Consider the following 20,923-nt stretch of genomic DNA (forward strand, 5'->3'; position numbering starts at 1 on the left):
TCCCACTGTACTGCAAACCAGAACTCCCATACAGTCGCTGTTCCTTCGGTAGACTGGGGTGCCTTAACCTCAGAGGATTAATGCATTACTGGACTATGTACCCCTTCTTCTGGCTTTCCAGCGGGCTTAAGGGTGATCATTCTAAACCTCTCTCCTGTTTCCTCCACCTGCCCCTGATTCTGATCATCAGCCATTTGCCGAGAGTGTGGCCTGAGCTGTTTCCCAGAGCGGCCACAGCTAGCAGCCAGGCCTGGGAGGCTCGCGGCAGGGGCTTGCTGTCATTTGCAGAGAAGACTGGGCCCATTGTGGCTCCCGGAGCCCTGGGTACGGCCCAGATGTCATGGAAATTGCATTAGTCAGATGACAGGACCTGGGCCCCTTTCTCCTGGAGGCTGATGGAGAGCAGAGGAGTGGCCTCGGTGACACTGCCTGACCTCTGCTGTCATCGTGGGCTTTGTTCAGCGCCCTGACTCAAGGCTGGAGCCCTGCTCATTGAATCAGGCCCAGCCGGGGGAGCCTGCAACGGGACTCACCGTGCATCTGAATTTACTTACATCTGCTGCAGGCAGAGGAAAGTGGATTTGCGATGGGGAGCACTCTGTTCTTCAGCCCCAGAAGCCGCTAGCATCCATCTCCGAACCCTGCTGCAACTCTGAGCCTAACAGTGGCCCCGGACAGTCCCCGCGCATCTCCTTTTGGCCAGCTGCTCAGCATGTGGCCCCTCAACAGACAAGAGCAGGAGGTGTTGACCCAGTGCATTCGCCTCAGGGGACTTGATACCAAGGAAGTAGCCAAACAAGTGTCCCCAGAATGCACAGGCAGGGAAGTTCACCCCAGTGTTTCGGTAAATGGCAAACAAATACCCAGCAATGCGGGATCATATAGCCGTTTATAGAATTGGATGATATACAGCCATTAAAAATGTCAGTGTAGATGTATAGTTAATGATATGAACAGATGGTCTCAATATAGTAAGCAAAAAAAAAAGGTTATGACAGACTCTGTACTGTGAGATCATATTGGTGAAATTTATATATATTACTCCTAATTGGTAACAGTGGTTATGTCTGGGTAGGTAATTTTTTTACCTTAATATGTGAAGGTTTTTGTGTTTTTTCCGAAATAACAGGAATGCATATTTATAGATATAGATGTGATTGATACACATGCACATACTTGATTAATCTCTAAGACCCCAAGCAAGCATGAGGTATGAATGAAACAAGTGTGTGTGTTTGGTCCAGCAAAAAATGAAACCGGAAAACAAAATGGAAAAAAAAAAAAAAAAGCATGGGTCTTAGGAAAGGAAATTGAGGCTTTGGGGATTCATAAAGAGGACCTTGGTGCAGGACTTGGGTTTGAGCCAGCTTCAGGACGTGACACTTTGTCCCTTCCCTTCTTTGCTCAAAGCAACGTGTTCGCAGGGCTAAATCCGAGATGAGGTGCAGTGGGACCCCCATTTTGGATGGGTTTGTGGAAATGAAAGTTGAATTCATCACGCCTATCACAGAGATGATCCAGGAGACCCCCAGAGGTCTCTCTGGAGCACGAATAAAAGCAGAGATGGTCATCCCCTGTCAGAAAAGCAGGATGGCCAGGCTCCGTTCCAATCGCAGATGGCAAAGACAGAGAGTCCCTGAGAGATGGGAGACGGAGTGGTGTTGACCCTGTGGTGGGGGAGGGACGCTGTGGGGGAGGGGAGAGGAAGGGGTCAACTCTGGGAGGTGGCAAAACAGAGACTTGGGTGCAGAACGTGTGTGCGACAAATAACCCAGCAGCTTGGCTCGTGGCCTGGAGGTGCGAGACCACCCACAGAGCCCTCCTGGAGGCGAACCGCTCCGCCTGGTAACCATTTCAGCAAAGGCCGGCACCAGAGGAGCAAAGTGAAGGCTTGCAGCAGCCTGCGGCCTGCGACTGAACAGCCCCCCAGGCACCCCTGACGACAGAGGCAGCCTCCGAGGGGTTTTGTTATCGTAATGAGATGCAGATAAAGCCAGGCCGGGTGGTTAACGCCTGTGCGTCTTCTCTTCTTGTTTAGAGACCTGAGCGAGAACCAGATCGTGGGCATCCCCAGGAAGGCGTTCCGAGGCATCGCCGACGTGAAGAACCTGTAAGTGATGTTTTCCTTCCTTCGATGCAGATGTGATGCTCTGGCCAGAGCAGGGCGGGGGGACTGGACGGGAAGGCGGTGTCGCCGTGCTGTGTGCTGCCTCCATCCAGGAGCCTCTGAGGCGGGTTGAGGGATGTGCTTCCGTGGTTTCCAGGGAACACGCGTCGATCGCCAGCTCCACAGAGTCCTGCCTTTCTCTGGTTTTTCATCCTCAAGTGTGAGCATGGAGTCCCAGACCTGAGTCACAGCCTGGCCCCAGAGGGGCCTGTGGCCTGGAGCTCGACTCAGCTTCTCCCAAGGTCATTACCGTCTGTAAAATGGGGATGATAGCCTGGTGGGGTAATGATGCAAATGAGAACGTGTTTTAAACACTTAGTGCCTCGTGTTTGTAAGTGTTCACTACGTGGGAGCCTTGATGACGCTCAAGATCGTGATGGTGAAGGTGTAGCTCACCGTTAGAAATGGGATCTTGTGGGAGAGCCCTGGGACTTGTGTCCCAGGATCGTGGGGAGAAATAGCCAGATCTGCACGAGGTGCTTGGGGTGGTTTTTTACAATTTTTATTTTGAAATAATTATTGATTCACAGGAAGCTTAAAAAAATAGCAGATTGGTCTGTGTACCCTTTTACCCAGTTTTTTCCCAGTGGTAACATCTTATATAACCATAGTATAACAGCAAAGCCAGGAAGCAGACCTGGGTGCAGTCCACAGACCTCATTCTTCCGACGTCCCGGGTTCACACTCACTCATTTGTATCTGTGTGCACACGTGAGCACGTGCACTTCTGTGTAATTTTGTCACGTGCAGATTCCGTTGCCCATTGCTGCCGAACTGTTCCATCATCACTTTTTTGAACTTGTCAAATAAGGAATTTTGTCGTTTCCCACCTGGCCCCGTCTGTTTGCTTCTTATCATGACTCCTGGGCCCTTCCCTTCACGAGGAGTATGTCTTCTGAATTTTCTACCCACGCCACTGTGTCCGTGGGCTACAAACATGTGTTTGGACAGGGGTACAGAGGAGGCATTTCTGACCTCCTCTCCAGGCTCACATTTAACTTGAAAAAGTCCTGAAGGAGGTTTTTTTTTTAAAAAAAAAAAAACAAAAACTAGTTTAGCTCTTACTTTTCCCTATATGGACTGCAGGGATCTGCGTGTGCTGGGAAGCTGATGATGGCTTCCTGATACAGGCTCTCTGCCTCCCTTTTGCTGAGAACTGAGCGGAAAGCTTTAGGTGTTTAACATGCAAAGCATGCAAGAGGCAGAGTCATCTGGGGTGAAGGGGGCAGGGGACAGAGAGGACTTTGCAAGGGGATCCCAGACAGTAGGCTGCCCACTGCTTCATCTGGGAGCGTTTGCCCAGGAGCTGGAGAGGGCCAGGAGGAGCAGACAAATTTGTGAAAAATGTGACTCTAGATCATGCACGTAAAACAAAACTGAGAAGTCGTGTTGATTAGCATCCCAGAAAGGCAAGATGAGGGAGGAGCTTTACAGATCCTCTAAAGCCCCACGGATCAGCCGTGAGAAAACTGAGGACCAGAGAAGGGCAGCGACTAACTCAGAGTCAACCAGCTGCTTGATGGCTGAGCCCTAAATTTACATTTTACATGCATAAGTGGTGTGCCGGTCCTATCTCCTGGCTCTGATTTTAAGTGGGCCAGCTAACAAAAAAACATACTGCAGCGATGGATAAGCAGGTCTGTGTAAATACCGACTGCGTTTTTGGCTCTCAAGAAGGAGACTCAATGGCACAGGCGTCCTCGGCAGTTGCGGGGGCTGGGGGGGCGGTTTACTGCTGTTTTCCTGTACTGTCTCCGACTTCACAGAGGCCTCGGGAGCGAATAGCGTCAAGAGTCTGCAAACTCGGGAGCTACAGTCAGCCCGCCTTCTCCAGGCCACGCAGATGTGTGTCCCTCAAGGACCCGAACAGCCAGGATTGGGGGCAGGGGGCGGGGGGTGGGGGTGGGGGAAGGGAGTACGCACACTGCTTAAAGGATGAATTGACCAGCAAAGCTGAACGGGGTGGATTCCTTTACACTCCTCATCAGTGCAGCCAGCACTCTGTCGGTGGCCAGAACCTCTAAGGCCCAGAAGTCTGATTCATGTTCTCAGGTGACTTACAGTCTAACTGGGGACGGGAAAGATGTGTGCATACGAGACAATGTTTAGGGAGGTAACAGTCCACAGCCAAACTGGCGAGTGAGCGGCCATGCGTGGTAAGGGGCCGGCAGGGCTCAGAGAAGAGCAGTAGTTTTAGGCAGAGTAGCCGGCAGGTTAGAGTAGCTCCAGGCCGTCTGATAGCTCCGGGTCTGACCTCCAGCTGTTCTGCATCCTGAGTCTGTGACCTCAGCTAGTACCTGACACTTCCGAGCCCAGATTTCTCCCACTGTGAGGGGAGGGTAAGAATTGTACTGAACCTCCTAGGGGGTTTGTGAAAGTTAATGAAATATGGCATATGAGTAACTCAGGACAACGCTTGGCACGTGGAAGGTGCTTAGAAAGTTCTAGCCACTGTTACTGCTGTCTTCCTTTGTTACGATTGTCAAGACTGTAGCTGAGCCCAAATGATGATTGGAATTCACAGAGTGAACCGGCCAGTAGGGTGTGCAGAGTGTGGAGGCAAACCTGTGGAAGGTGTGTTTCAGGGGACACAGACAGAGCCATCTCGTGGGAGTGGGGCGGTTATGAGGCAGAGTGACAGGTGATCAGGTCAGAAAGAGAGGGAGAGGCCAGGTATATGGACTGTAGCTGTGGGTCCTGAGAATGTGGATGCCTTCCGACCTGGGAACGGTCACGATGAAAACGTCTGGAAGAAGATCTAACCTAGGACAGAAGGTGGGAAAAGGACAGGGGATGGGAGATGAGGCGGTGTAGTCCAACACGAGGGATCCGGGCTCGCAGTCAGGAGTGAGGGAGGAGTCCACAGTGAGACACCAGCAGAGACCAAGTCCAGAGAACTTGGCAATCCACAGGTTATTAGAGGCTGGGGAAAGGAAGGGGGAAATGATGAGTTCCGAGTTTAGATGATACAGACAGTGATGGCAAGTGATGTTTTCTGAGCTCCTACTAAATCCCAGTTCCGGAGGAAACCACAGGAAGTAGGACACGTAGACCTGTGAGCTCTGCCTTCGTGGATCCCCCACTCCATGGAGATCGAAAGATCGGGAATAAGACCCAGGCGGGACAACCATGAGTTGGACGTGAAGCGATGTCAAGTCCTCCACAGACAGTGTGGACGGAGCATCTTCTGTGTGTTAGGAAATTGGCGACCCTGACATCCCATCCTGTTCTGGCTGGTTGGTCTGTGGGCCACAGCTACACGGACGGTGTTACTAAGAGGGAGTAAAACTAATCTTACAACCTTAAAAGAAAATGTCATGTGGGGAATTGGAGCTACAGGACCAGAGCCGAGGAGCAATTTCAAGAAGGGAAGCATCTGGGTAAAGGTTGATGGTCGAAGTTGTACATTTAAACGTGCGTCAGTACATGTAAAATAGGAGACACTTTGCAGACATGACGTTTGTATAAAACCTGTTAAGGAAACTCCCCTCCTCCGACCAGACTTCGTTTACCCACGTGCAGACGTGTGAATGCACCGCATCTTTATCGTACATCGCTGCCACCCGTCTGTGTGAGAACCACCTGCCTGCCCGCGAACCTTCTCCCTCACCTGATGTCTAACCACTCTTCTACTGTTACTTACATAACATAGGAGTAGATGATAAATTATTGGAATATCAGGCTGTGAGATGACAGTTGGGCCCATTTATGATACCGTATATTCATTAAGGGGAGAAACTCAAAGACTGGCTGTTTTTAGGTTTTAATTTTGGAGTTTTGACAAGAGTTCTCTTGGCTTGTCTTGACATCCCTTCCAGAAGGAAGAGACTGTTACCGCCCTCTTCCAGATGACAAAATTAAGTTTCGATCAGTGTGCGTAACTGAGTAAAAGTCGGCAGACGCCACTGGACCTAGGCCTCCGCACTTAGCCTGCCCTTAGTAACACAGCCCACCGTCTCCTGGACTCGATCCAGGGCCCTTTCTCTCTGCCCTGATTGCTCCTGCTCAGCCATGCTAGCAACAGGGAGCAGGAAGAAGTAACCGAGGATGCTGCTGGCAAGTGGAGGCCTGATTCATGGAGGCAAGCAGGCAGGCTGGTGACTTCTGTTAGTGCAGAGAGAGAGGGGACCCAGGCAGGATTTGAACCCTGGAGGAATGCAGAGCCACCAGTGTGATACTGGTGCTGAAGGGATTTGGTGCCCCACCCCAACCAGGCAGAGGAAGGAAGCCTCTAATTGCTTCCTCCTTCTCCAGGGAAAAAAAAGAGAGAACTAATTAGCTGGGAATACCACTCTACGCAGTGACTAAAAGCTGGTTTTATGGGCTGGTCCCGCTCCGCTGCCTGTCTGGGAGGGAGAGAGGTGCTCTATTTAAAGAGAGACAGTTAGATGGACAGACTGATCTGGAGAAAGAAACATTCGGGTAGACTGACAACATTTGCCAAGCCAGCATTCCCTGCCCACCATATGCAAGTACCGTGGTACGGGCTGGGTGAAGACACAGTGAGAAAAAGATGAAAGGAGAGAGAGGTCATCGTAAGACATAGAGATAAGAAGAAAATGAATTGGAAGAAAGAGAGATGACAGGCCACAATCCAACAAAGCATCTTAAGAAAAAGACAAAACCAAAATAGATTGTTTTTCTTTAAAAAAAAAAATGTCCCCTTGCTGTATCTTTCTCAGCGGTTATGTTTTTCTCTGTTTTTCAGTTTCTATTTGCGAGGACTCTGTAGGACATGCATTCCAGAAGGGAAAATCAATAACCCCTGTCTCTGCCAGCTAGCAGAATTTGGAATTGACGGTTTCAAAACAAAGCTGGGCAGGCGGCCTTTGTGTTTCCTAGTTAGTCTGAGTTGCCGCACTGCCCGAGCCTGCCCTCCCGCTTCCTGAGATTAATGAGGGCTGTCTTAGCCCCCGTGAGCAGGCGGTAATCTTGTGTGAGGGTGAGGGAGGGGTGGGGAGGGACACACAGCGCCCATTGGTGGGTAGCATCTCCGTCTGCTAATCTCAGCCGCCGTTCACTGCGCCGCTGCACCTGGAACAGAGTTCACACTCCTGGTCATAACCTGCAAGACTCTACACAGCCCGGCCCCTCTCTTACTCATCCCATGCTTCCCATGCGGCAGTCCATCCCTTGAACACCCCAAGCTCCTTCCTGCCTCCGGGCCTTTGCACTTACTGTTCCCTTTGCACGGGCTGCTAAGCCCTCAGACCTCCACAGATTCGGCTCCTTCTGATCCTTCAGTTCTCACCTCCTCTAAGTGACCTTCCTTAGCCCTTCAAAAACAGCATCCCAGCCCTCTCTGCCCTTCCTCTGTATCCCACTACCCAGTTATATTTCTTCAGAGCACTTACGACCCTCTGAAATGACCTTAATCATCTATTGGTCACCGTGTGTCTGGATGTCACACAGGGACCCTGCCTGTCTCGAACACTGTGGAATCCCCAGTGCACAAATAAGACTGACTAAAAATACATCCAATTAAGGTATTTGTTCTTTCATTCCTCAAGTATTTGTAGTTGGCCTGTTACATATAAGAAATCATTCACGATTGTTAAGATGTTTAATATGAAAATAATATCACAGAATAAGGCACTGTCTTTGCACTTGGAGAACTCACAGTCAAGTGACGGGGAAGACTAGTAAACCAGTGGTTGCAGGACTGGGGCCAGGGCTCAGTTGGGGGTTAGGACAAAGATGTGGGGAAGTCCAGCGAGACAGGCCTGATTCTACCTTTACTCAGGAAGTGACATGAAGCGGGTCGTGAGGGGTGAATAGGAGTTCACCCAGGGGAAGGGCACTGCAGGCAGATGGAACAGCACGTGAAAAATCGCCAATCTGTGCAAAGGGACAGAAGTGTCTGGAAGAGTTGACGCTTGTCAAAGATTCATGGCTGGAGCACTGCGAGCGAGAGGAACCGTGAAGAGAGATGAGGTTAGTGAGATTTGTGCAGTGGGGAGGCAGGAGGTAGGGAGTGACAGTCAGGGTGGCCTTGAATGCCTGATCCAAATGGCAATGGGGATCCACTGAAAAGCTTTTAATAGGGAAGCAGCGCGATCAGATTTTTATTTCAGAAAGACAGCTCCAACAGCAGTGGGGAGGGTGGGTCTCCGAGACTGAAGTCAGGGTGGCCAGCGAGGAGATCTGTGCGGTTGTTGGAAGCTTATGGTCCTGAATCAGGCAGGCAAACTGGACCCAAAGAGGCAGCAGCAAACTGCAGAGACCTGCGGGAGAAAGCCGGCAGGCCCCGTGGGGGGCTGACTGGACAGATGAGCTGAGTGCCTGTCACCAGGGCTTATCGGGCAGAGGCAGGGGCCGCCTTCTAGGCACGGCATCTCTGCAGACTCCGACAAGGGAAGAGCGCCTGCCTCTCGTGATGAAGGTGATGCTGCGCCTTGGTGGTGGTGGGGGGGGGTGTTGGGGAAAAGCTGCCCGCAGGAGGCAAGCAGGTGCCGAGCATCACCTTCTCGAGGTGCAGCCGGTTTTCCAGCCTTTCCTTCTGTGGCTATGTGTGTCAGCTTCAGAGGTGCTGCTGGAGGAAGCTGGACTGGACCCCGGTCTGCTGAGGGCTGCCCAAATGAGCTGTTTAAAGAAAGAGAGAGCATGTAAGTGGAGGACATAGCTCAGTGGTAGAGCGCGTGCTTAGCATGCACTATTCAATCCCTGGATTCAATCCCCAGTACCTCCATTAAAAAAATAAAATAAAACCCAGTTACCTTCCCACCCCCACCCCCACAAAAAAAAGGAAAGAGAAAAAAATTTTTTAAGCATTTGAAAAGTGTTTTCCTTTCTTAAGAAAAAAAAAAAACGAAGGGATCATGGCAGCCTACCTGCCTGCCTCCCCCTCCCCTCTTCCTCCCTTCTCTCCCTCTTTCTCTCCTTCGTCCCTCCCTTCTTCCTGCGCTCCCTTCCCTTCCTCCGTTTCTTCCCTCCTTCTTTCTTTCCTCTCTTCCATTTTCCATTCTTTCTTCCACAAATCATCATTGAGCCCTTCCCCTCACCAGACCCCAAGCAAGTCCTGGAAATAAAAAGATGAATAAGCGAAGTCCCTGCTTTTGACACATTTCGTCACAGAAGGAGGCAAACAGATGCACAAAGGGTGTATATAATAGGACAAACACTCGCCTAGAGCACTCCTCTCTGCCCCGACGGCCAACTGTGTAAGTGCTCAATGAATACTCTGTTGATTTATTTAAAGTAAATCCTCTGAAATGAGAACAAAAGTAAAAGAAACTGGGAAATGAGACTCCCTTGTTCTGGAAAGGATTTGATGCAGTGTGATCCCACGGCAAACGGGTGGGGTGGTCAGCGTCCCCTCCCGCAAGTTGTGCCTGGACCTGGAGGGTGTATGGGTGACGAGGAGAACCCTTTCTAGGCTGAGACTGCAGTTCTGTAGACTGTGTTAGAGGTCCTCTGTCGGGCTTTGGGCATTTCTGATTACATCTTGCCCTCAGTGGTAACTGCCTGCTGAGAAGTTTTTCTCCTGCACCTGCCTGCAAGGTGTGTCGACGGAGAATTTGAGTCTATCTTATTTACTGTTTTATTTGAAAGAGTTAGTTTTATGCCTGGTTCCTAGTAGGTGCTCAGTAAACAATGAATCCGTGGAGACTTTCAGGAGAAAGAGACTCCAGCACTTAGAGGACTGCTAAAACCCTGAGTGAGAGTGCAAGATTGTGTCTTGTAACAAAGGAAAAACAGCCTGTAGAAGATAATGGAGACCATTATTCTGGCTCCAGCTCTGAAATTTACGATCTGGGACATTTTTGTTTGTGGGCAGAATTCTTTTTTTTTTTTTTTAACCCCTTTAGGCACTAAATGCACAGCAAACGAGGGGTTTAAAACAAGCATGTAAACCAGAACCATTTCTTTTCTGCGTCCTGGCAAAAAGGCACAATGATTCTGGGCCCCTCGGGGTTGGGTTCAGCAGTGTCAACAAGGCATTCGCTGTTGGACTGAGCTTTTGCCTGGAGATTTGTGTCTCCAAAGAGAAATGAAGGGTCTTGAGAAGAGGGAAGGCGACTATTACGGTGGAGATCACACTTTGAGACGCTACGATTGATGTTCTGATTGTTTATCTTATTGGTCAATGTAGTGTAGTGATTGAGTATGAGTTTTGGAGTCAGGCTTGATTTTAAATTCTGAATTTGCTGCTTATGACTTCCATGACTTTGAGCAAGTGACTTACCTTTCTGAGCCTCAGTCTCCCAATCTGTAAAATGGGAAAAATACTAGTGAGGTGTAAAACAGGGAAAGTATGTGTCTTACATGTGTGAATAATGCTTCTTTATGGTTCGCCCAAAGCCTTCATAGATAGTATCTCGTTTAATTAACACAACAGCCCTGCCAGATCGTTAGGGAAAATTGTATTAGTCTCTAGATATAGATGGGGAAGTTGAGGCTCAAAGAAATTCAGGAATTCTCCCAAGGCAAGCGGCAAGTCTGGAATGAGTCTGGAGTCTTGGTCAGTGCTTTTTGGAGTGGTTAGCCAGGAAAAAGCTCTGAGGTTTGATCAGAGCAGAGAGATGGCTCGTGGGAAACAGCAGGTACGGATCAGTGGGGGGGTGTTACAAGGGCATTCCTGGTTTCCAGCACCAGCTAAGACCCCAGGCAGGAATGAGCTGAGATCACCATTGGGAAAGTATTTTTGAGAAAGCCATCAAGATTGTCTGAAAGTGTGAGGTTTTTTTTTTTTTAATTAATAGACTTTATTTTTTAAGAGCAGTTTTAGGTTTATAGAAGAATTGAGTGGCAAGTACACAGTACACACCCCTCCTGTCCCCCAACACATGGTTTCTCTGATGATTAACAGCTTGCATTAGTCTGGTACATTTGGTACCATTACTGACCCAATGTTGATACATTTTAACTACGATCTACAGTTTACATTAGGGTTCACCCTGTGGGTTTTGATCAATGTATAACGATGCACATACTACCACTGTAGCAGCATACAGAATAGCTTCACTGCCCTAAGAATTCCCTGTGCCCCACCCATCCCTCTATTCCGCCAAGCCCTGAAGTGTGAGCTTCCACATGAACAGGTAAATCCCTTCATGTCTTTCATAGCCCTTCATAATAGCTTATATTTATCCAATTTTTCAGACTCAGCCCAAGTCTTCTTTTTATCTTCTTTGAAAGAGGGTAAGGGACTCCCTGCAGATGTAAGTGCCCGTAGAGCAAATCCGCAGGAAAGCTGGGGCCTGAGGCAGGAGTGTGGGAATTTCTTCTCCCTCAAGGAAGACCTGTGGTTCAAAGAACCTGCCCAGGCCTGGGGTTATGTACAAACTGCAGCAAACTCCAGGATCTTTAGACGATGGTTAGGTACTCAGGTTCCTGAATCAGGCTGCCTGGAGTCAAACCAACCCTGACTCTTACCAACTATGTCATCTTAAGCAAGTTATGTAGCTCTTTCTTGGCCTCAGTTTCCCCATATGTTAAGTGGAAATAATATTACTCTCATCATGGTGTTGTTACGAAGGTTAATGTAACTTATTATTGCTGCCTTTATTCTATCTCTGAGCATTAATTTGGCTCAGATCATCACATCTAGTGGACTAAATCTTCCCTTCCCAAACAAATTCATGCCCAAAGAAAAAGGTTACCTTCATGGTGCTCTGTTTCCTAACTCTGAAAATTCTGACTTCATCACACCTTCTCTTATTTTTCCCAGTGGGGCTGCCCTATTCTGTGTATGGTTTGTAATAGGCCAAGTACGAAATAGTTCAGATAAAAAGAAGGTGCACCTTCCCTACCCTGTTCCCTCTCCCAGTCCCCATCAAGACTCAGACGGTACCCAAAGAGCCCAGGAGTTCTGGGTTTGGTCACAGATCTGCTATTAACTGCTGCCTATTTCAGACAGGCTGAACAATTACCCCTCCTCCCACAAAAGTGTGCACGCCCTATTCGCTGGAATTGGTGACTGTGTACCCTAGGTGGCAAAAGGGACTTTACAGATGCAATTAAATTAAGGGTCTCAAGATGGATAGATTATGCTGGATTACTCCAGTGGACCCAGTGTGATCAGAAGGGTCTTTACAAGAAAGAAGACATGTGCTGAAGGCAGAGAGAGAAGGGACCATGGGATGCAGGGAATGAAGACCCTCCTATCCCGGAGAAAGCAAGGAAAGAGATGCTCCCCCAGAACCCCCGGAAGGAACGCAGCCCTGCTTACGCCTCAGCGTTAGCCCAGTGAAACGGATCTAGAGCTTCTGACGCCCAGAACGCTAAGAAAATACATTTGTGTCGTTTGTTGTAAACCACTAAATGGGTGGTCATTTGTTCTGGCAGCAATAAGAAACCAATGCTAACACTGCCCTCAGGCTGCCACCTAACCTCCTGGTCTCCGTTTCCGTGTCTGCTAAAATCACGGACGTGTGTTGCGATCAGTGGATTTCAATGTGTGTTCTGAGAAACTCTTTCGTTCCAAGAGCCCACCAATAAAAGTAGCTTTTCAATAATCATAAAGTTTTAAATTGTCCCTTTTAGACATTAAGGTTCAACCTAAGATTTGTATAATAAAGAGTTGTTTGTATTTTTTTTTTAAGGTTTAAAAAAAAATCACTGGAACTAGATAGACAATCTCTGTGGTTGGTTCAGGTTGTTTCGTGTGATAGTTCTGAGATCACCTTCCATCAGGGAGGAGCGAAGCTGTGTCACTGAGACAAAACTCAGCAGCAGAATCAAGAAACCGGGGCCTGGTTAGGGATAGCAGAAAAGGCGGGTCAGAATGAGACCAGATCTTCATGCCTGGAAGCTGGATACCAAGGTTGAGGCCTGAGCTGGTCTTACCTTCAGAGAAAAGGAAAAGAAAAAGTTGGATGTTGACTGGGAGATGCTTTCTGGAATGGGGCTGAGGGCCTCTGAAGTCCTTCAGACATCCTTGGGACTGTTTAGGGATCTCTGCAGAGGGCCTGAGTTCAACCAGGTTTCCCGCACCATCTGCCTTTCTGCTCGCAGCAGCAGGAAAGCTGTGAAGCATCTCACGGGAAAGGCTGATTCGGGAAGGGGAGTTCTTACGGACTCAAGGGGGAAGACTTGGTCAGCCACGGTGCTCAAAAATTATTTGCTGGGTGAATAGAGGAGTCGTTTATGTAGGGCGCAGGACGATGGTGCTCAGAGCCTCCGAGACCCTTGCCGCTGCTCGTGCTGGTTGTGGTCTGTTACGGGAGCTGGCGGTGCAGAGCCCCGTGTTGTCGGGGAGCTGACAAATCCACACGCACAGTGCCTGCCATGCAGGAGTAAAAGTACTTGGTTGTCTGCCACAAGCGTTCAGCTCTGTAAATGGACAGTGTGTTACAATGTGTCCGTTTAAAACGACAGCTATTCTTTGCCATTGTTAACACCCTCCTTTAAAGCTGTCTCTATAACCAGTCCCCAAGCATAACGTGCAAACCTAAATTACTTCTAAATGCCCATGATCAGTTCTCAGGTGCTCTGTGTGCCAGGAAAACTACCTCACCAGACAAGTAAGTACCCGGTGAACAAGGCTTGGTTTATACGGAGCAAGGTCCAGGAGCAGTTCTAAAATTTTATAGCTAACTGGCATTTTATTATGAAAGTTGGCGCTTCTTGTTCTGCTTATGGAGGCAGTACCATTTCCTGGGCTCAGGGATGGCGTATTTGTCCTGAGATTCCCTCTAAAGCCCACAGTAGCTGAAACACTGCTGTCTACCCCTCTGCCTCCACCCAACACCCAGGGTAAACAGAGGTTCTCTCAAGAAGGGAGTCGTGCCTCACACAGGTACTCTTTCTTCTGAGCAGGTAGTAAGTTCTGTTTATAGAGCCCTGACCATGTACCAGACACCGTCGTATTAATTTCTACATATTATCTCGTTCAGTCCTCATGACAACCTTATGATTACTGTCATCAGTTTACAGATGATAAACCTGAAGCCCAGAGAATTGAAGTGATTCACCCACAGTCCCATGCTGATAATAAGTGGCCAAGCTGGAATTTGAACCCAGAGGGTTTATGTCTACAACCTGTAACCACTACGCAATACTGCCTAAGCTTAGAAAAGCATTTAATGAAAATCAAAAACCGTGACCCAAATCCCACCTCCAGATAAGTTTTGTTTCCTCTTTATGGGGTTTCAAAGATCAGCAGTACCTTTTGCTTGAGAAATCTGGATTTCCAGCTTCCCTGGAAAAATCATACGTGTTAACCGTGGATGCTCAGTCCTGCCTGCGCACCACAGGCTGGAGCTGAATTGCGGCTTCTCTCTGAGATGCTCCTGTCTCCAGCAGGCCTGCTCACTAGTCCTGCAAGATTGTAGAGAACCCCCCGTGGCTGCACAGAGCCATCTTAAAGGAAGCGTTAGGAGCCCACCTCTTACCCTGGAAAGAGCCCCGGTCTTCGGTACAATAGCCGGGGTTTCTTCTTTGTGCTTCGCTGGTTGGGCATTGCTGCCCAACCTGAGCCTCCGTCTCCTCAAAAAAAAAAAAAAAAAGCTTAAGCTTAACCAAGCCATACATTTTCATGTGAAAGTTAAATGAGATGGTAAGCGGGAAGGACTTACGCTAGAGCCTGGCACAGAGCAGATGCTCAATAAATATTCATATTCTGTACCCTACCTATCCCCACACAGCTTTCCACCTTCACGGACACAAAGACAGAATATCTCATGGCTGTGCTGTTGGTCTACAGGGTTGGAAGAGAAGGGACGGTTTGGGAGTTTGGTTTGGTGGTCTTGGAGATTTTCTGTGATCTAGTGTACTGAAAGTAAACCCTTCAATAAGGGATTATAAACATACCTACCATGCATTGTCACATGGCAGCTGGACACTCATTCTGAGTGCTGTGTGAGGAGGAGCAGGAGGTGATGGGACGTCTGGCTAACTGGAGAATGGGGGCTCCATCTCAGCATCACTGCTGGTCAGCTCCCGCAGAGGCACAGAAGCCTGGCTTTAACCACTATTTTTTCACTTTTCTGAAAAAGCAAGAAATTTAGATTTCTACGTGGAATCATCTGATTTTGAAATGTTGGCATCTAACGCAAAATCTTTTGAAACACTGAGTGTCTACACTGGGCAGGGCAGATCACACCATCTGTGGGTCAGATTCAGCCACGGGCAGCAGGTGCCTCCCACTCCCTGGGTGAGCCTGCCACAGGATGGGGAGGTTCTGGAGGTTTGTCCCAAAGCCTCACGTTTCAATTATCTGATCCTCACTAGTGTGTTGGCAGGTCGTAGTGCTGTAATTCCTTAATCCAGTTAAAATCCACCTGTCTCCAAGGGCCCTGAAAGAGTATTTCTAATGGTGACAGTTAAGACAGTTAAGCTGGAGAAGGACAAATTTGGGAGCATAAACTCCTGAAACCGTACCGTGTGGATCGTTGCTAATTGCACCAAGCAGAGCGCTGACTCTCGACTTGAACTTCCCCTTCAACCACATCCCATAGTGTTTTGAGGCCAAATACTCTGCCAGGAAGTGGGTTTGCTGCATCAGGGTATGGCCTTGGCCCATTCCTGAAGTGGATGCCTCTGCTCTGCTCCTTTTAAAGTCACACCCCAGCGGTCATCTTCACTGAAGCATCCCAAAGCCTCCAGATCCCCTGGGACGGCACATTCTTTAGCTTGAGTCATGGTTATTCATTTAGATAGACTGTTTACTCAATTCATGCACATCCATCTCTGTGCCTGCACTGTCGCCAGCATCCTCTCAACCCTGTCACTGCCTGCCTCTTCTTTGAGAAACGACCAGAGCTCACAAATCCTATAGGTCCCCTCTTTCCTCTCTCCCTGGCCCACCCTAGAATTTCTCTTCTTTTGTTTTTTAAAGTAATGATTATATTGTTTCCTTGTAACCGTGTGCACTGTTTCCATGTGTGCTTTGGCGACCACCTGCTTCTAAATCTTCTGGACCTTGTTAAGAATGCAGATTCCTGAGCCTTGTTAACGACTGAGTGAATCATAAGTTCAGATCAAAGCTCAAGAATCTGGGTTTTTAACCCACTCTTAAGCTGGTCCAGTATTGAGAGCCACTGACATGCTGAATAAGGATTTAGCGCTGACGTGAGTGAAACCTGTGTTTGAATCCCAGCTCTCCCTGCTGGTCTTGAGTAAGTGGCTAATTGCTGAAGCTTTGTTTTGTTTTGGTTTGGTTTGGTTTTTTGTTCTTTTGTTTTCCCCAGGGAGACTAAAGGTCGTACCTAATCAGACAGTGTTTGTAAAGCAGTTAGCAGTGACACAGAGTGAGCACTTTCAATATTATTATTATCTCATTTAATTGTTATAACAACCCAGTGGGGTTGGTGGGGTTGTCCCCCCTTTTTTTTCTTATTGGTATGGAGATATATTTATTATAGACGTTACATGGAAAAAGCAAGAGTTACAAAACTGTAATAGCATCTTAACTACATAAACCATGTACAATATGTTTAGGGATCCATCTGGTTGAAAGAAACACTCAAATCAGCTTAAGAAAAAAAACAAAACAAAACAAAAAAAAGGGCACAAGATTCTCCCAGACCTAAGGCGGCAAGTGAAGAGGGCAGGATGATCCCATTTAAAGATGAAAAAAATGTGCTCTCTGCAGAGTTAGGCAGTTTGCTGAGATTGCACACAGCAGAGCTGAAATTTGAATCTATGTTCATCTGACTCCAGTTGTTAACTGTTCTTAAAATGAGGGCTAACAGGCCCGGAGGATAAAAACGGGGAGCACCTACCCCCGCGTGATGCTGGGCAAGTGTCTGTTGTGATGCTGGGCTTTCCCTGAGTTCCTTTGGGGGCGAGGGAGGCGTCGGCTGTGATTCGCATTGACTCCTTTTGTGCCTCCTTTTGTGCCTCGTGCCCCAGCCTCTGTAGCTCTTAATTTGTCAACCCCTTGGAATGCTGTCAGGGGAGGAGGTGCATTGGAGGGTGGTTGGAGAATGTGGGAGGGCCTCCCCTGGAGCAAAGTCAGAGAACAAAGCCTCCCTTTCAGGTCCGTTCAGGCTTTTGTTTCCCCAAACAGTGGAGGGTGGAGGACCTCCGGTTTTCTTCAGAGTTTCTCCGTGTGAGCGCCCTACCAGCTGCGGATGAGTCTGGCCCAGCTTTGGCCCCGACTGACTGCACTGCACCGCGAAACGCGGCCCCAGCGGGGGACGGAGGGGCGGGGAGAGGGGCTGCCATCAGCCGGAGGCCACTTTAGTCCACGCATCTTGCAGGGAGAAGGAAGAAGGCGTCTAAAACAAGAGATGTCGGAATTCATAGTGCTACCTGGAACTTGGTTACTCCACCAGGATGATTTTTTTTTGCCTAAGGCTGGGGTGGGCAAAACTACTGACTGTTTCCGTGCGTGATAAGGAATTAAACTCGTACGGAATCCAGTCAATGTATCGTTAAGATTTTTTAAAATCCGATTACCAAGCCATATATGCTCCCATTTAATTAAAAAAATAAAATGGAAGATACATTTAAGGTACATTAATAAAATGTGAATATAGTTTTATACATGCATGTATTTGCATGGGAAATAAAGTCCAAAGGATGTAAACCGAGATTCTGCGTTATCAAGGTACAATCCACTTACCCTAAAATGCACCCATTTTAGACTGCCATCAAAAAGAATACAAATGACAACTGTTGGCAAGAATGTGGAGAAAAAGGAACCCTTGTACACAGTTGATGGGAATGTAACTTGGTGCAGCCACTGTGGAAAACAATATGGAAATTTCTCAAAAAAACTGAAAATAGAACTACCATAGGACCCAGCATTTCCACTCCTGGGTATATATATCAAAAAAAAAAAAACCCCAAAAACACAAATTTGAAAAAATACATACACCCCAGTGTTCACAGCAGGATTATTTACAATTGCCAAGATACAGAAGCAATCTAAGTGTCCATCAGCAGATGACTAGATGAAGATGTGGTGTGTGTGTGTGTGTATGTGTATGTATGTATGTATGTATATATATATATATATATATATATATATATATATATATATATATATATATATACAGTGGAATATTACTCAGCTGTTAAAAAAACCAAAGTTTTGCTGTTTGCAGCAACATGGATGGACTTGAAGGGCATTATGCTAAGTGAAATAAGTCAGACAGAGCAAAACGAATACTGTATGATATCATGTATATGTGGAATCTAAAAAATACAACAAACTAGTGAATGTAACAAAAAGGAAGCAGACTCACAGAGAACAAGCTAGTGGTTACCAGTTCGCGGGCGAGGGACAATACAGAGGTGGGGGGAAGTGGAAAGTACAAATTATTAGGTATAAAATAAGCTACAAGGATATATTTTCAACATGGGGAATGTAGCCAATATTTTGTAGTAACTATAAATGGGAAGTAACCTTTAAAAATTGTATAAATGTTTTTAATATATTATAAATCAACTATGCTTCAATAAAGAAAGTACTAACAAAAAATGCACCCATTTTAACTCCACAGTTCAACACATTTTCACAAGTCTATTCTGATGGACTCAGAATGTGCTCTGCATCTCGGCAGAGTCAGTCCCCTCTCCCATGCCTCAGCCCTGGCAGCCACCAGCCTGCTCTGTGTCACTGTCCGTAGTTTTATCTGTAGAACCAGTTCATGTAAATGGACTCATGCAGTATGATGTCTTGTGTATCCAGCTTCTCTCACTCAGCGTAGTATTTTGAAATTCATCTTATGTTATATTGTCTGAGAAATACTCCACTGTACAGATATCCAACAATCCGTTTATCCATACCCCTGCTGATGGGCACTTGTATTGTTTCCAGGTTTTAATTGTTGTGAATAAAACTGCATGAACATTCACTTTTGTTTTCATTTCTCTTGAGTAAACACCTAAGTGATTTTATTTTTTTTTTAACTTTACCTGTGTTTTAAATATTTCTACAATGAACATATATTACTTAAAAACGACAATAGCAAATGCCAGAGGAGGGAGAACCTGCCCTATGTCCATGGTTTGAGAAAGCTCACATGAGTTGGGAAAGAAAGCTCTAATCAATATATTTTCTTGTTGCCAGGGCAGCGCATCCCACTTCTTCCCATGAAATATAGATGTGATTGGAAAGATTTCTTTTCTTGAGTGCTTGGTAAGAGCTTATAGGACACTGAGCTGGCAAAGGTGCGGGCCAGTATTTCACACAGACGGTGGGAGTGTCGCTTGGTTTAACCCCCTTCACGAGGAATCTGGCAGCAGCTATCCAAGTTGAAAATACCCATACTCCTCAATCCATCCATTTAACTTTTATGAATTTATTTAAAAAAATAAACTCATCCAAGTCCCCAAAAGGTGTATAGGTCAGCATCATTGGTAGAGAAAATGTCTTGGGAGCCACCTAAATGTCCATCAAGAGGACACTAGTGAGATGAATCATGGTATGTCGTTGCCTGGACTATTACAGGGTAGCTAAGGGCCGTGAGAATAATCTTTAAAGATAACACAGAACAGCATCCAAAGCTGATAAATGAGAACACAAGATGCAAGAGAGTCGTTGCCTTTTTTTTTTTTTAACCATCGTTGCTTTTAAAAGTGCATGCTTGTATTTGTTCTCATTGGCTTTTAGATTTGTGAAATTTTTTTTTGGACAAATTTCTAGAAAATTCTGCAAGTAGTTGCTGCTGGGGAAGCAAAGTGCAGAACTGGAGGGACAGGGCGGGAGAGGGTGTCGCTTTTTCCTCCGGACTCTTTGAGGCTCTCTGAACTTTCCTTTATCGTGTGCATATATTTATATACTAAAAAAATTTTGCTGTGAGTTAAAGGAACCCATCTGATCTCAACGCAGAGAATGGGAGCACTCCTACTTCACCTGATTCTCTGGTACGAGGTACCAGAGTGTGCTTTTCTGAGCAAGAACTCACAAGACTCTGAGCCGGCCGTGCCCCAGGCTGCCTGTCTCTGTCACGGCTGACCCTCCATAACTGGAAACTGTGATCATTACCATTTGCATAAGTACTACCGCATTGACCCCTGGTCCTGGCTGCCGGTTTTGAATGAGGGGAATTATTTATATTCCACGGGCATCTCTGACTGTGGCCTTGACCAGCCCTGAGATATCTTTCAACAACGAACCACCAGCAGCCAACCCCTTGACCTTTGGAAAACGAATTTGCCTGCCGTTGGGCGGCCTCAGTTCTCTTGCCCAAGTAAAATGTCAGTTAGATCGCTTCCTGAATATCGCTTTTGTCTACTTAAGCATATTCAGCCCACCAACCTGCAAACGTTTGCTTGAGTCTTTCTGAAATAAGACTCCACACCCAAATTCAGAGCGCGCTCTGCACGGTCACTGAAAGCGACCAGGGCGTCGACTCACGGGGAAGGTACAGATGTGGAGCCGTTGCGCAGTTGTCAGGCGCAGCAAACTCTGCTGTTTAATTTGGGTCCATGAGCACTTTGGGTCTTGGAGCATTTTGTTTCACGCGTGGTGTTTTTTTTCCTTCCTTCCCGGCACACATGGTTACCCAAGCCAGGCAATGAAGAAGAGAAGACCCAGCTTTCTCTTAGACAGTCTTTGGGGGTTATGGATGAGAAAGAAATGAATGGGGAGGAGGGTGTGGCTGGGTGCTGGTGGTTCAACCCAGAATAACAGAGAAAGAGGACCCCGCCAGGCAGTGAAACCTCAATTTAACTGTCATCAGTTTCTGGAGTTTTCTGCACTCAAAATTTAAGACATTTCACAGGGATTTAAACAAAAGGGACTTTCCACAAATTCCCGTAAGCAGAGTCTCCCTGCCCCCATTCCCTTTAATCTGCTTTTACTGTTCATGCCTTGTTTTAAATATCCCAAGGGATTCCTTTGGCCTGGTGTCCGGCCAA

General features: G+C 47.3%; 1 protein-coding gene across 1 annotated transcript in view; it reads left to right on the top strand.

Moving 5' to 3' along the window:
- The window catches only part of SLIT3 (slit guidance ligand 3), a 583,256-nt gene that overhangs the window by 384,927 nt on the left and 177,406 nt on the right, over window positions 1–20,923 (top strand). The window contains exon 5 of the mRNA XM_032465125.1: window positions 2,039–2,110. Coding sequence (XP_032321016.1) covers window positions 2,039–2,110 — 72 coding nt within the window. The remainder of the gene's footprint in view (window positions 1–2,038; window positions 2,111–20,923) is intronic.

Source organism: Camelus ferus, chromosome 22 (assembly GCF_009834535.1).
Source record: "Camelus ferus isolate YT-003-E chromosome 22, BCGSAC_Cfer_1.0, whole genome shotgun sequence".
Lineage (NCBI taxonomy): Eukaryota > Metazoa > Chordata > Mammalia > Artiodactyla > Camelidae > Camelus > Camelus ferus.